The sequence below is a fragment of the Trichosurus vulpecula genome, chromosome 6 (genome assembly GCF_011100635.1).
Source record: "Trichosurus vulpecula isolate mTriVul1 chromosome 6, mTriVul1.pri, whole genome shotgun sequence".
NCBI lineage: Eukaryota > Metazoa > Chordata > Mammalia > Diprotodontia > Phalangeridae > Trichosurus > Trichosurus vulpecula.
Window position 1 is genome coordinate 239,449,012 of NC_050578.1, and position 16,488 is coordinate 239,465,499.

Genomic DNA, 16,488 nt, shown 5'->3' on the forward strand with positions numbered 1-16,488 from the left:
CACAGAAACTTAAATCATTAACACATGTAACAATTGTAAGTGTGTTTATAAGAATGGTGGATGTTTCTATTTAAAAGCAGAGACATTTGTTTCAACAGCACAGGACCTAACCATAGCAGGAAGGAATCACCAAAACAGAAACAATTTCATTGGAATGATAAATTTGCTCAGTAGAGAGGCACTGAATAAGACCAACGAATTATCTACCTTAGTAGGCCACAACATTTGGTCTTACAATGCCATGTTTTAGTTAAAATGCCACCGTCACTCTGTATCATCACTATATTTGCTAACATAAAGGGAAAGATACAGGTATATGTTTGGGTACTTTCAGAGAAAACCCTTCATTTAGAACACAATCTAGGTGTTTTGAATTAGGCAGGTATGTCATATAGTTGTACCCTCAGCCTCAGAGGACTCAACCTGAAAAGGTAATTTCCATAGCTGCCTTTTTGGGGTGTCAAAACTGTGAGAGTAGAAGGCTCAGATCAGAAGAATCCATCAATTTTTTCCCTATACTTTCTCTTTTCAGATTGGGCATATTTGACATTTTCTTTTAAGGGGAAAAAATCTTTTTTATGTCTGATTTTTGCCTTTTATTACAGCCTATAAGTAGAACCTAGGCTACCATAATGTCAGCTGCTGGAATGTGTCCCTTTGCAACAGCGGTACCTGGCACAGTCCTTTGCACATTTACTAATCATATAGTTTTGGTGTTCTCTCCCCTTCCACTTAATCTGCCTTTCTCGAGCTCTTTCTCTCCCCTCTCCCACTTTCCTTCCGTCTGTATCTCTCCTCTTTGTGTCTTCCCCCGTCTTCTCTCTCTTTTCCCCCTCCTCTTTTTGTCTGTCTCTCTCATTTTTCTCTTTGTCCCCTTGCTTTCTCTCTCTCCCTCTCTCCTCTTTGTCTCTTTCTCCCTCATTCTCTGGTTGCCTCCCCCCATCTTCATCTGTCCTTCTCTTTCTCTCCCTCACCCTCTCTCCTTCTCTCTGTCTGTCCCTCCCTCCCTCTCCCCACCCCTGCCCTTGGTTGCCCTCCTCCTCCCTGGGTTGCAGGACAATTCTTGTTACTAACCAAGGTTCCTCAGCTCCCTCCCTGCTCTAGCTGCTGTTCTAATTGCTGCTGCTACTTCTGGTACCACCCTCCTTGCCCTTCCTCTTCTTTCCTGCCCACTCCCCTTCAATCACAGCCTGCCCATAACTAGGTGCCTTGATTTTCCCTGGTCACAAGGTTTATTTTTGACGAGGTATTCGATGACTTTTTTGCTTTCTTCCCTGGCTCCTCTTGGGTCCACAGCTGTTCTGGAAACCTGAAGGTCCAGAAGGTTGGATTCCAGAGGGCTAGGGTTTCAAAAAAGACATAAGGAAGAATTTTGGTGCTTCTCACTGCTAAGATATGCTGAAAGATGAAAAGAATGGTATAGTGGAGAAAAAATAAATGGACATTGAGTCAGAGGACTTGGTTCTGAGTCCTGACTGATGCCTACAACTTGTTAACCTGTGTAAATATTGTGTAACATAGGGCAAATCATTTAAGTCTCTTTGGGCCCTAATTTCCAAATTAGTAAAATGTGAGGGTTAGATGAGATGAACTCTTAATATCCCTACCGGCTCTAATTCTATGATTCTTTGGAGCCTGAAATTTAAAAAAAGTTCTTCCATAAAAAGTGTTACCTAAGGGAAATAAAGCTGCAACAGAAGTTGCTAATTCTAACACTGACACACGGCTACCCATTCTCAAAATAATCTGTTTGATCATTTCAAGTGGACTTTCCTAACTTCACATTTATACTTTACTATCCTAAGCAGCCAAAGACTTTGAAAGACATTTCTTATATATTAACCAGAAAGAGCAAGAATAAATATTTTATTACTTTAAAAATTAGTATTTAGAGCTAGATTAAAATTAACAAAATGATTAATCCTAAAATCAAGTTTGGAATAGATCCCTCCCAGTCTAATATAGGAATTAACCTATATAAGGCTCTCATTACTGAAGTGTAATAAGAATTACACAGATAACTGCAATCTTTTGAACTATAGAAAAGGCAAAGCATCGGATTATGACTCAGCCAGAAGGTCTAGTCTGTATTGAAGGCACATGAACTTAATAGGTTCAAGGCTTGAGAAAATCATTGGGTGAAAGATATTTGCTTAAAAATGGCAACAATTCATAGAACTCAGCTTTGACGAAGTGAACTTGAACGTAAAAAACACTCTGTACCTTTGAAACAGGGCCATTTTTGCTCAGGAGACACATCTCGTTCTCAACCTGACGAAGCCAATTCGTATTTTCATGAAATCGCTTTATTTCTTCTTCTCTTTTCTTCCCTAGGTGAAAGCGACGAGTTTGAAGCACTGCAAGCCTATGATCCCGTTTGCAAGTAGCCTGAAACACAACATATTTAATAGGAAATTATGGCGCAAAGATGCTGAGTTCTATATCAAACGAAAGATTTCTTTGTATTCTAGAATCAAAAAGCCAAGGCTATTTTAATGCTCTTTGACCTATATGAGGTTAGTAAAGTAACATACTTTGTAGGTATGTTTTTACAGTCAATTAAGTTAGGTTATGCTTTCATATTTAGAGCTATTTTTCTCTTGAAATCTTTACAATTGCTGGCAGGAAAACAGGAAATTAAATCACTTTTATAAAATTTCACATAAGGAGTTTATGGCTTTAAGAAATATGATGGCTAAATTAAAGATTGAAATTATTTCTACTAAAATACATTTCATAGGTTGAAAAATGAAAGCATCTTTCAGGTTCTCTCTGTGGTACTTATATCACCTCATATGATACTGAGACAAATATAAATCCTACCCTGAATCAACTAATACCACCCCCCTCCCCTCCTTCCCCACCCTCCCATATCTGATAAATAAATGTTCTCTATGATACCTCCAACAAGCTCTCAGTCATTCAGACTATCTGAATTACTTCTAGTGACAGAGAGCTCACCATTCACAGTGATATGTCAATTAACACATGGGGATTGTAACAACAATGTTGCTACCAGCTGTTGTTGGGGGAAAGACAGATAACACCAGCACACAGGAGGGCTGCTAGCACAGATTCCTTGATCTGATTTTCTAAGGAAAGCAACTTAAAGGAATTTACAATCTCACTTTAATCAAACATACATATATCTTTTACTTAGTTCAGGGGTAAAAGCCAACACCCTGAACTTCAGAGCAAATACAAACAGAAATTACAAACGGAGACAATATAAACAGATCACCATTTCTGTCTAACCAAATCACAACACATAGTTACCAGAGAAGCAGCAACATTTGGGTTTTCAAAGCCAGGGGGGCTGCTTCAAGAGCTTACCCAGAGTCTTGTCACCAATACTCTTTCAATGAGTGTGCCCCCAAAGGCAAATCACCAACCTCAGAGCTCTTAAACTCTGCTCAGGGCCCTGAGGGCTCAGAGCCTACTTAGCAAAATGGTGTGGGGCTTGGGGGCCTCACAACTAGTTAGAGAAAGGGTGTGGGCCGCCCCTAATCAGGCCTCCCTTTGGTGAGGAATCTGAAGGCTACAATTATTTGTCTAATATCACAGAATCTTAGAGTTGGAAGAGATCTCAGAGAGCCCCTAATCCAAGTTGTTCCTGAACAAGAATCTACTCTACAATCTCCATGACACAGGGTTATCCTGCCTTTTCTCAAAGACTTCCAAGAGAGGGATCCCACTCCTTCCTTTAGTAGCCAATAGCACCTCCCTAATTGTTTGGAAGGTTTTCTTGCACAAAGGTTAATTGTGTCTCTGTGACTTTCATCTGTTGTTCCTAATTCTGCCCCTTTGGTGCCAAGCAGAACAGAGGTTCTCCCTTTTTCATGTGACAGGGCTTCAAATACTTGAAGCCATCTCTTAAGACCCCACTAAATCCTCTTCCTCCCTCCCCCACCTCAATATATCCACAATTTCTTCAAATAACCATGCATGAAGCATGGACTCAAGGCCCTTGATCCACTTGTTGGGTAGCAACAAAGAAGGAAGTAGAACCCAACAAAGAAGGCGCTAGAACCCAAGTCTTTTCTTCTTGAAGCTAAATATTGCTACTTCCTTCAAACAGTTTCTGACTCCATGATGGTAAAATAGATCACTGACTCCAGTAAAACGGGAGCTCTTTTCCGGGCAGGGACAGTCTTGTTTTCTTCTTTGTATCATGGTGTCTGGCACATGACAGGCACTTAATGAATGCTTATTGATTCTGGGCTTGATTCTGTGGTCACTCCACTCTGAACAACCCTCCAGTTGTTCAAAATTTCTTCTTAAACTCAATGCCCAGAGCAGCACACAATATTTCACATGGGATCAGATTATGTCCAAATAGAGTGGGACTATCACCTCTCTTCTTCTGAACACTATTATTTCTATTAGTTCAGCCCAATGCAACAATGATTGTCAACTCTCTGCAAAGTGTGCTACATTGGTGCAAGCAAGAATAAGACACAACCGCCCCTGGCTCATAATCAAGAAAGACAGGATGGACGTTTTTGGGCTGCCACACCACAGGGCTTGTTCATTTGGAGAATGCAATCCACTAACATGCCAGCATGTACTGTTCTTAGACATGGCTCTCCTATCCTGCAAATAGGTGATTTTTAGAAATGTGCAAGAATTTACAATGATCTCAGAAAATCCATTTCATTAGATTTCACTCATCATTCTATCTCACTGAAATCTTTCTGGGTCCCGATTTTGTCATTTGCTGTACTGGTTATTCCCTCCTAGCTCTGGGTCGCCTTCAAGTTTCATGGCATTTTCTCCGGTCTGCACTTCTCTTCTTTCTTGGCCTTGCCCATGATGAGCTGATAAAGCTACAAGGATACATACACACAATTTCCTGACTTTTGGCGTTTCCACTGGCTGGCCCCATGCCTGGGACACTCTCCTTCCTCCTCTCAACCTCCCTGGCTTACGTCTAGTCTCAGTTATAGTCCCACTTTCTGAGGAGCTATTCCTCCTTAATCTCAGAGGCTTCCAACCTTCAATTTATCCCGTATGTATTTTATTTGTACAAAGTTCCCCATTATATTGGGAGCTTCTAGAGATCAGGGGCAGGTTTTGGGGTTTTTTTTTCCTTGGCCTTTTTTCGGGTATCCCTAGGACTTAGCACAGTATCTGGCACGCACTAGATGCTTAATAAATGCTAGCTGACAGAGTGACTACAGAGATTCTATAAAGGATTTAAAAAAAAAAAAGTAGGTTTGGCTCTATTTAAGGACTGGCTTCTGATTCATCCCTGCACCTAGTTCTTGACTCTGATTTATAATATTTGACCCAGACCCCAAAATAGATCAGACTTGCCCTTTGGTTTTGTCATTAGAGGATCTTATTAGGGGAACCTAATGGTACTCTGGGAACAAGATGTCTACCTTCTTTTGGTCAGCCTGACTGAACATCAGATCTCATAGGTGAGTCTGAGGTGACCACTGACTATAGATAGGAATAAATTTTCAGACTTGGTTCAAAAAGCAGCCACAGAAAAACAAGCAGCTACTAAATTTGCAGTGAAGTGGCTGGATGAGGAAATTCAGAAAAAAAGAACATATGTCAAGGGTCAAGGAAGAAACCAAGACCCCTATTCCCTTGGGTATGCAAGGAAAGGAGGGTCAGATTGGAGAAAAGCAATGGAAAGAAACTTAGAACACTAGGATTTGGAGTTGAAAAGGTCCTTCGAAACTCCTTAGTCTAACTGCCTGATTCTAGGGTTAAGGAATCTGAGATGTGGAAAAGTGAGGAATGCCAAAATCCTACATGTAGTGAGTGAGCAGCAGGACTGGCGGTCTGCTCCAAACTCAGTGCTATTTCTAGTGGAGGCAGAGAGACACTGAGGAGTCAGTCAGGCTCTATGGTATTATTATGAACCCTGTAGAGTGTGATTTTCCCAAAGGGACAAAACAGAGAGAGACAAAATTCATCCAAGGTCAGGGAGGTTAGACAAGGTGGGAATATTAAAGAGAGGCGTTGAGGCATAGTGGATGGTATTGAATAGGGAATCAGGAATAACAGAACTTACTCAGCCCAGATTAACTACCTTCTTGGGAACTGAGAGAATTGATATGTGTGACTGCTAAGCTACTTCAATAATATTTAAAAGATCGGGGGAAAAAAGAAGCATTACAATACCGGAGAAGGGCAAATGTCCAAATTTTCAAAAAAAAAAAGAAAGAGAACAGATTCTGTGATATATGTCAGTGAACTTAATTTCAGTTATTGGGAAAACTCTAGAATGGATCACTAAGGAGGGGGTTTGCAAACATCCAGAGGAGAGAGCAATGATTACAAAGGTCTGGCATGGTGGCTTCATCAAGAACAGCCAGACTAACCTTATTTCATTTTTTTGACAGGATTACTAAACTAGTAGATGAAGGGAATGCTATGAATATCTGGATTTTGGCAAACCAATTGAAAACTAACTCCTTACTATTCTTTTGAAAAAGATGGAGATATGTGGACTAGTTGATAAAACAAATAGATGGGTTAATAGAACTAAAAGAAATAGAACTAATTGAAAGGCCAGGCTCAAAGAGAAGTAATTAATGAATCAATGCCAATGGAGTGCTCCAGCAATATGTGCTTGACATCATGCTGTTTAAGATTTTTTCAGTGACTTGGACAAAAGGACAGATGATATACTCATCAAAATTGAAAATAGCACCAATTTGGGAGGGAAAGCTAGCACTGTGGGGAAGAGTCAGTTCCCCAAAAGATTAACAGATTAGAGCATAGGTGTCAAACATGCAGCCCAGAGGGTGAGTGAGGCCTGCAACACTCCCAAGTACAGCACAAATCAGATGAAGACATAATTGGGACATATTTAACAAAATAAGCAAAAATACAATAAAACACAGATAATGTAAATATGTAGCCTTCTATGTTCTCCACAGGCTTCTGACACTTGAGAGCTTAGTCTGATGTAGGGGATAAATCCTGAAGAAAGATTCTAGGAGCCAGTTTCTTTCATGAAAGTTCAGAACTTACTGGAAAAACAGGATAAAGTAGGATGTTGACTAACTGGACAAATAGAGGATTAAAAGAATCAGAGAGTTGGTTTTACTGAATTTCTAAAGATGACATTTTTATTAAAAATATAATTATTAATGATAACTCCATTCTGATAGTATCCTCTAACTAAATCATGTGATTCCCTTATGCAAACATCTACTGGGTAATAATAGATTGTTTCTGCTCCTGACTCTCAGCCAGCCCAGCAATCCCTCTGGCTAACTCTCTTGGATCACAATGCTTAGTGTGGCTTTCAAAGCCATCCACAGCCTAGTCCAACAATAACTTCCCAAACTTCTTAGTGGTTCTCTACCAGAACAGTTCATTCCAGCCAAATTGATCTAGTCCATAGAATATTACTGACATCTTCCCATTGCTTCATTTCTGCAAGCAATATTGAAAACCTCTTCTTTCAAGGAATAGCTCAAATATAACCTCTTGAATGCTTAAATACCTCTTGGCCCCTGAAAGGCAGGGGCAGTAACACAGGTTCCTACACTTCCTCCAACATGTAACACAGTGTTTTTGTAAATAATAGAAAATAAAATATCTATGGACAGTGACTAAAGAAGGCACTTAAAAGCTGAATTAAATAGGGATAAGAATCAGCCTCTATGATCCACTGTCTTGCCTTTGGGAGAAAAATGATCTAGAAGGCTGGTCATTTATGACTGACATGTAGTTAAGAGCCATTCTATTGGTTAAGGAAGAGATGAGACTTACTATTATGCATTCAAAATTACTATACAGAAGAGACTAGAAAACATATTATAAAAATATAAGTCTTTGAAATATATCAAAGGCCTACTCAAGATTTCCATTTCATCACTGATATGAAAGACATATACAACACAAAATTAAATATTAGTTATTTCAGACCTATGTCAGTTGGGAAATATAAAAGTTGTCAAAAATATAGGCAAAATATGTTCAAAATATTTAAACTCAGAATTTGCTAGCAGTTTAAAACAAAAGACATTATTTTATTGTCTTCAAGTCTAGCTTTTTTTTTCATTTTAAAGATCCTTTAATACAAAATGTGTAATAAATATATTGCATGGGTACATCTGGTGAGGGAATGGAGGCAGGAGACAAAGGAAGTAGTAGGGGAAAACAAAAATCTGATTTCACTGGTGTAGGAAACTCTCCTCACTGGCGCAGACTAGTAATGTTTTGTCACTTATTTTCTTGTCTGGAGCACAGGGCAACGAAACGACTGCCCATGGGTTGGTTCTCAGATAGTAGGTATCAAAGACAGGACCTGAACTCAGATACTCTATGCTAATTTTAAGTCTTGATTCTTTACTATGCTATACACTCTAATTTTTAGGACATGTTACTAAAATGTGATTAATACTCAGAAAATAGGCATTCTCATGATTTTCATTCTGCTTTCTACAAATTCAGATTATTTCCTAATTTTACAGATTACAATGTCAGATTTATTTTAAAAGATCTCATTTTTTAAAAAAGGAGGATTGTTTCCAATTGGTAAGGCAACACAGAGCAAGTTTCGGTGCATAAAAATGATGCGTCCCTTAGCACTAGTGCAGCTAAGCCAGGAGAATCCCCCTTAGCATTAAGGCAGTCATAGAATAGAGATGTAAATGGTCCAACTACCTTTTCAACTTTCTCTTCAGAGCACATCATTTCTATCTGCTTGTGGTACTGCTGCTGGTAGAATGTTTTTAGTTCATTTTCCTTAATCAGCATCTCCAAATTCAGATATTCTCGTCTGATTTCTTCACGGTTCCGGAACAAACAATTTAAAATTCCTCGAAACCTACCAAAACAACATATCATATTGCATATTAAAGTTCAAGAAAATGAAGGGATGTACAAAGAAAACAGCATACACAAAAATGGCATCACACAACCCAAATGAATCGTGTCCATTAGTCTATGTCCCTGATTCCTAATATGCTTGCTTCTAGAACACAAACGTGTTCCAAGGAAGGCAAAACCGATTAAGATTTTCACTTGATTAAATTTTAAAACACGTAAAATTGTCTTTCTCAAAATTATAGTTATAATACAATCTCGTCTTAGCTATTAGGAATCCAGAGGTACTTTCTTAAGGCAATATCTTTTAACAACTATTTTCAAGGATGTTATGCAATGTGATAGACTGGGAACATCACACGTTTGTGCTTGTAAAAGATAAAAAAAAAGGGATGGGACATCCTCTTAGAAACCCTTCTGCAACTCTAACCTTCAATCAGATATGTAGCAGGTATACAATACAGATTTTTTTTATGTGCCTATAATACAGAAAGAAGGAGTAAAGCAGTAGTATGAATATCTAAGTAACACCTTCTCCAGACTGCACCATCATAAGGCAGTCTTTTTCTTCTTTAGCCCTTGCAATGCAGCAAGGAAGGACACTAGTTCGTGGGATGTCCTCAACAATCTGGCTCCCCAGATGTTCAAGTCTACTTCCTCGGGGGCCCAGTAACCTACCACAACTCATCAATTCAAAGTCAGCCCTCTTCCAGACATCCAAAGAGGACCTGGTTGATGTAAACCTCCCACTGATGCCTAAATTCCCTTGAAGCAGGTTAGGACTCCTACAGAAAACCTGAAATGAACCTGCATTTTCATATTCTTCCAGGGTCAGCAAAGAACAAGCCTCAAAAATGTTCTAATTGTTTAAAAATAAAATCTGTGCTTTAGGTGACAAAAGAGTCAGGTCCCAGCTGCAGTAATAATGTAAACAGTCACGCACATGCACAATCATTTAAAAGGAGAATTTTAAAGTGAAAGACCTTAAAAAAAAAGACTTTGAACTGGAGGGTGTGCATTTTAAAACAAGTGTCCTTTGGCCAGATTTGGAGATATGTTTGTACGGATCAGGGGTAAAAACATTGTGGCCTTGCGTCAACAGTTCTCAATGAAAATCTGCTGGGAATGAAAATAAACCACAGCATGCTGACTTCACTGCAGTTCTGTCAACTGATGATAAATAATTAATGGAGCAAGACAGAGACACTGAAGCTTCATTGTATGATGTCACAGCAAGAATAATGCCAGTAAATGAAATGGATGAGTTTTCTTTAGGTTTCACCCACAGGACAGTGCTTTATTTTCCATGCAACATTTTGTCTGAGAACAAGGGACCTGGCTCTTGGAAGTTTGTGGTCAACTCTTGGGCTGGGTTTGTTTAGGGGAAAAGGGAAGACAAAAGAGAAGGAAATTAGCAACAGAAATACCGTTTTTTTCCCGGAACTTCTTTTAAAAGTGATAATAAAATGACAATATTTTTCATTTGTTCAAGGACTGTAACTGTGAAGTCTTACTTGGATACACCAGTGCAGGCGACCCTGGCAGTGAATGGTAAGTTCTAGATCAGGGCTTCTTAAACTTTTCCCACTCTCTACCCCTTTTCCTGTTTTGGCAGCTTTCATTAATAGTGGCCTGAGGGCATGCACAGTGCAAAGTGGGGATGCTTTGTTGTTAGAACCAAGGCTGTGGTGAAGTTCCAAGATGCAGCAGGGGCGATCACTGCCACAAACACCTCGGTTTCCTTTTTCTTTTGGCTTTTAATTAATTTTTGGCTGTTGCACGTTCAGAAACCTTTTACCATTGCCAGATTCCCCCCCCCCCACCCCGCCACAGTTTAAGAAGCACTGTTCTAGCTCAGAGAGCAGAATGGCTCATCAACCTGCTGTTCAACTGAACAAGGGGCAGCCTGGCCACAGCACTTCATGCCATCCTCCTGCTAAGTCAAGGAAGGGGCTGCAATCTGTATCTTTGGAGGGAGGAAAGGGGACAAGCATTTATCAAGCATCTATTATGTGCCAGACACTGTGCTAAGCATTTTATAGATATTATTTCATTTGAAACTCACAACAACCCTGGGAGGCAGGTGCAATAATCACCCTCATTTTACAACTGAGCAAAGTGAAGCAGACAGGGTTATATAGACGGTAAGCATCTGAGGTCAGATTTGAATTTGGTCTTCCTGACTAGAGGCCCAGAGCTCTATATCCTCTACCATCCAGCTGCCTAGACAGAATTTTGTTAGTACATAAAGTACTGAATTCTAACATAAGGAATAATTTCTTGTTCGTGGGGGAAACCAGTACTTTAGCAAATCCTTTCTAAAAGCAACACTAACACACATAAAATGATCTCCACAAAAGAAGATTAGTCCAAATTAGGGCAAAGCAAAGAAATAAATGAGAATCTGGACAATGAAGAAAACATAATAAAAATTTAAAAGTAGACATCAAAAAGTCAGAAACAAAACTATTATTTTCTGAAGACATGGTAAAATACTAACTAGTTTGGGGGAAACAGAAGAAAGAAATACATTGGAAAATGTGAAGAATATAAAAACAAAGATATTAATAAAAAGTTATTTTTAAAATATTCATGAAAAATATTTTTTAAAATACAGATTTGGAGAGAATGGTGAAAACAGCAGAGGAAGCAAAAAAACCATGTGCAAAAGATTATATACCTGGAAAAAGAACTGGAGTGTACAAAGAAAACAATGACAGACATGAAGAAATTGCAAGGAGACAAAACATAAGAATTATAAGACTTCCATTAAACTAGAGAAAAGAATCTGATGGCTTTATTTCAGATATTGGTATAAGAACATTTCTCAGAACTAATGAAACTGAGAGAAAGACTGCAAATCAACAGAATTCAGAGTGTTACAAAAGGTGAACTTAAAACTCAGTTTGGCCAGACTCAACAAATAAATGTTTGTTGAAGTGAATCACTGTTAAGCTCCAAGAATACAATGACAAGGAGAATATTTTTACCAGCACGAACAAAGGAAAATATTATGTACCCCAAATAATTTGAATTGCATAAGAGCTTTCTACACAAATTAGAAATGAGAGAAGCTAACATATGGTATATATTGAATATTAAGATATAAAGGAAAATTCCCAAATCTGCTTATCAGCAAAGTGAAATACTCTTTACAAAGACAAAATACATTTATTTTAAAAGTCCTGAGCTGAACACTTTTTGTACAGCAGGGCCGGTGGTGAGACAGTTTTTAATACAAAAAAGGAATGAGAGCAAAGAACTTGAGTTGCTCCATCAAGATAAATATTAAAATAAATAGGCAATTATATAATTACCATAGGGGAATAACAAAACAATGGTAGTGCTGTACTGAACAAATCAAAATTATTTAAAAAAAAGAGGAAGAGAAAAATAATTTGGACATCGTAAGTAAAGACACCAAGTATACTTCTCTATGCACTAAATCCCCTAGATGCCTTGAGTAGTATTTGTACCAACCAAATACAAAAAGAAGATTAACACCATCAGCAATAAAAGGATATCCTGGGCAGACTGCCAAATGAAAGTGAGATAGGCCAGAAGGATCACTACCATTTTCACCTCAAATTTCATAAACAGAAAGGAAAAAATCCTTCAAAATCCAGGAGGAACCAATCAGCAGAGGATGGAATTATTCCTTTATTAGACTAAGTCACATTAAAATTGGAATATGATATTCCAAAGAGTAAAGAATATCTGATGGCATCCCAAAATAACATATTTTATAAAACTCAAAGACAATAATTGAATATTTGGGGGAAGAATACTAAATATTCCTTCAAAAGGAACCAGACGTGAAGGGTTATTAAACTCGGAAGCTGAATATATAGCAATCAGCTAAATACTTGGGATGTTTTCTTGTCACCACCAGTATCAATTACTGACCAATGCCACTGATGGCATTGGTCAGCCCGAGAGCCCTGGGAACCTGCCAGAGGTGCTGTCTTGCTTTCAGCCATCAATAAGGTTCTGTTCATGGAAATGGATTAAAGAGTTGCAACCACTCTGCTGCTAAAGAACCAGGGCACCTTGGATATTGAAGCCTCCTATGGTGGTGTTTATCACCAGTAAAATAGGAGCTTCTGTAGAGCAGGAACTGTTTTACTCTTCTATTTATATCTCCAGCATTTAGCACGGTGTTTGGCAAACAGTAAGGGCTTAATAAATGTTCATTCATTCATTCACTGTTTGCTCATTCATAGTAATGAAATACTAAGAAATAAAACATCTGTTTTCAGGTGGCTAAGGTTAGACAAGGACATGGTGGTTGTGTGGGGAAGATTTTAGTTTTTGCGAGGTTATCCTAAAAGAAACAAACAAGCAAAAACCTAGAGAAGTTGAGTCAGTGAGGAAGCAATGAGAGCACCAATGTGCCAAAGAATATAAGCGGCAAAAGATATCATGAGAAGAATTAAGTAGATAGTATCTAGAAACAAATTAAGATTTAAGGGGAGCAGGCCTTTCATTTTAACATGGTTGTTCATCCTTCATTTTGAAGAAGATCAGTAACATCATGAGGCAATGTCTTGACTTGCTCATGAATTGGAGTTAAACGAGGCAGAACTGCTCAAATTCATCAGCCTCACTCTCTTCCCAGTCATCGAGCTCCAGTGGGGCAAGACCAAAGTCAAGACTGGCAATGACCCAGGATGCAGTGAATGATCTTGGCGTCTTTAACATCTGACCAAGGCCCAGCACCACTTCAGATGCCTTCACAGCTGTTGGAACAAACTGTTTTCATCTGCCCATTCCACCAGGGAAAGTCTTCACATGCTTGGGATGGATGTCCCCCTAACTCAGCAAAGGGTTCGAGGCCTGTCAGTTACCCTCAACCTGCCTTAGCCCATCTGCTAAGATGGTTTTCCTGGGGTGTGGCTACTGGAGCCACAGGTGAGAGTTGGGTGAAAGGTGGGCACCGAAGGTGAATGAGCAGCCCTGGAAAGGGCTCAGCAAGCCCTCCTGCCAGAGGTGCTAGTCCTCCCTGAACAGCCATACATTTCCATTTCAACATTAGTAAGTTAATATAAGGGGCAGCTCAGTGGCTCGTGGATACAGCGCTGGGCCTGGAGTCAGGAAATTTAAATCCGGCCTCAGATACTCACTGTATGACCCTGGGCAAGTCACTTAACTTCTGTTTGCCTTAATCCACTGGAGAAGGAAAGAGAAAATCACTCTAAGGCAGCAAGGAGTCACAATGGAATTGGTGCCAGGCCTGGAGTCAGGAAGACTCATCTTCCTGAGTTCAAATCTGGCCTCAGACACTTACTAGCTGTGTGACCCTGGGCAAGTCACTTAACCCTGTTTGCCTCAGTTTCCTCATCTGTAAAATGGGCTGGAGAAGGAAATGGCAAACCAGTCCAGTATCTTTGTGAGCAACAACAACAAAAGTTAGTATAAATATTTCAGATAATTCAAACGAATGCCTTTCAGATGAGGACAAGTGAGGGTGGGACAGAGACATAGGTAATGACTGTTCAGGGCTCTAGAGGAAAAGAGAATGAAAGACTTTTGGTTTCTCCCTCTGGCTTCAGAGCAGCAGGAGAGTTAACCTAGAATACTATGCCAGAGACCTCAGAGAGAGAAGAGTTTGGGTGGCCTGCAGGAAGGGGATGATATTACAGCATCAAGAGGGGAAGAGAGTTGGGAGAAGGTGAGATAAAGGCATTACAAGAAGCCAGGAGGGTAGGTGTGGACATGATAGGTGGCCATCTTCTGCAAGACAGAGCTGAGCTTCTTGGCACTACCACGTGATAAGAAGGGTTAAGGAGAAGCTGGGACTCTGAAGGAGCAAGATTTGGAGAAGGTGAAAAAGAGGGTTATGGATTCAAAAGATGCAGAGCATGGCATTAAAAAGCATAAGCTATGAGGAAAAAGGAAAAGAATATGATTTCCCATTCACCCCTTCCATTTGGGGTACAAAATACTTCTAACTGCACCTTGCCATCACTTCTAGAGGACTGCAGAAGGCAGAAGACAAAAGGAGCAAGAACAATAATAATAATTATAACCTTTCTAGAAAAGTAACATAACATGTTACTGAAATGAAAGAAGTGAGTGGAGGTGAAGGGAGAGTTAGGGACTAACTGAACCAAGAAAAATAGGGACAAATGGGGGACGGGCGGGGGGGAGGAGAGAGGAAGAGAGAGAGAGAGAGAAAAACAATAAAAGTAAACTCAAGGAACTTAATTGGGAAGGGTGCTGGGGAAGGAGGATAGAGACAGATTAGTAAAAGCAAAAACAAGCTACAGAGACTAAAATATTTAAGAAAGGATAAAAATTTTGAGTGTGTATATGTGCATTTGCATGTATTAACAAGAAAATATATTTGATCAAAAAGAAATACCCTTTATGTGAATAGATTAAGTTTTCCAATGAAGAGAGAATACAGAAAGGGACTTTAAAAAACCCATAACAAGGTGTTATATTAAAAGACAGACAGACAGACAGACAGACACACCCTATAAAGGCATACACAAAGTGAAAAGGGAAGGACAGGACAAGCTGCCAAATTTTGTCCCTTTTACTGCTATAGTTCATGCCCTCATCATCTTTTTTTTTTTATTTTAATATATTTCTTTATTTATTTTTAGTTTACCACGCACGGTTCTACATAGTTTTGAGTTCCAGTTGTTCTCCCCTCCCTCCCCCCTCCCTCCCCAAGTCGGCATGAAGTCTCATATAACTGTCATGTATAACTTCGCATTGAATTAATTTATGCACTAGTCAAGTCGTGGAGAAGAATTTTGACCAATGGAATGAATCATGAGAAAGAAGAAACAGAACCAAAAAAAAAAAAAAACCCCAAAAACAAAAACAAAAGAGAAGCAGAAAAGGCGAGCATGTAGTGTGCCTCAGTCTGTATTCAAACTTCGCAGTTCTTTGTCTCGATGAAGATAGCATTCTTCATCGTGAGTCCCCTGGAGTTGTCCTTGCCCCTTAGGTTGCTGAGAAAAGCGCAGTTTGTCAGGGTTGGTCCTCACGGAATCCATATATCTGTGGCTGTGCACAACGTTCTCCTGGCTCTGCTCCGCTCACTCAGCATTATGTCGTGTAGGTTTCTCCAGGTTGTTATGAAGTCTGCATCATCCCCATTTCTTATGGCACAATAGTATTCCATTACCTTCATGTACCACAGTTTGTTCAGCCATTCCCCAATTGATGGGCATCCCTTTGATTTCCAATTCTTGGCTACCACAAAGAGAGCCGCTATAAATATTCTTGTACATATGGGTCCTTTTCCCGCTTGCGTGATTTCTTTGGGATACAACCCTAGAAGTGGTATTGCTGGGTCAAAGGGTATGAACATTTCTATAGCCCTTTGGGCATAGTTCCAAACCGCCTTCCAAAATGGCTGGATCAGCTCACAACTCCACCAGCAATGCAACAATGTTCCAATTTCCCCACATCCTTTCCAGCATTTATCATTCTCCTGATTTGTTATTTTAGCCAATCTGACAGGAGAGATGTGGTATCTAAGAGTTGTTTTGATTTGCATTTCTCTAATCAGCAGCGATCCAGAGCATTTTTCCATATGCCTGTAGATAGCTTTAATTTCTTCCTCTGCAAACTGCCTGTTCATATCCTTTGACCATTTCTCAATTGGGGAATGGCTTCTATTCTTATATATTTGGCTCAGCTCCCTGTATATTTTAGAGATGAGGCCTTTAT

General features: G+C 39.4%; 1 protein-coding gene across 1 annotated transcript in view; it reads right to left on the reverse strand.

Annotated features, from left to right (window-relative positions):
* KIF18A (kinesin family member 18A) overlaps nucleotides 1-16,488 on the reverse strand; it is an 89,285-nt gene that overhangs the window by 47,730 nt on the left and 25,067 nt on the right. Inside the window, exons 10-11 of the mRNA XM_036763901.1 lie at nucleotides 8,638-8,800; nucleotides 2,224-2,388 (exon numbers count right to left, since the gene is read on the reverse strand). Coding sequence (XP_036619796.1) covers nucleotides 2,224-2,388; nucleotides 8,638-8,800 — 328 coding nt within the window. The remainder of the gene's footprint in view (nucleotides 1-2,223; nucleotides 2,389-8,637; nucleotides 8,801-16,488) is intronic.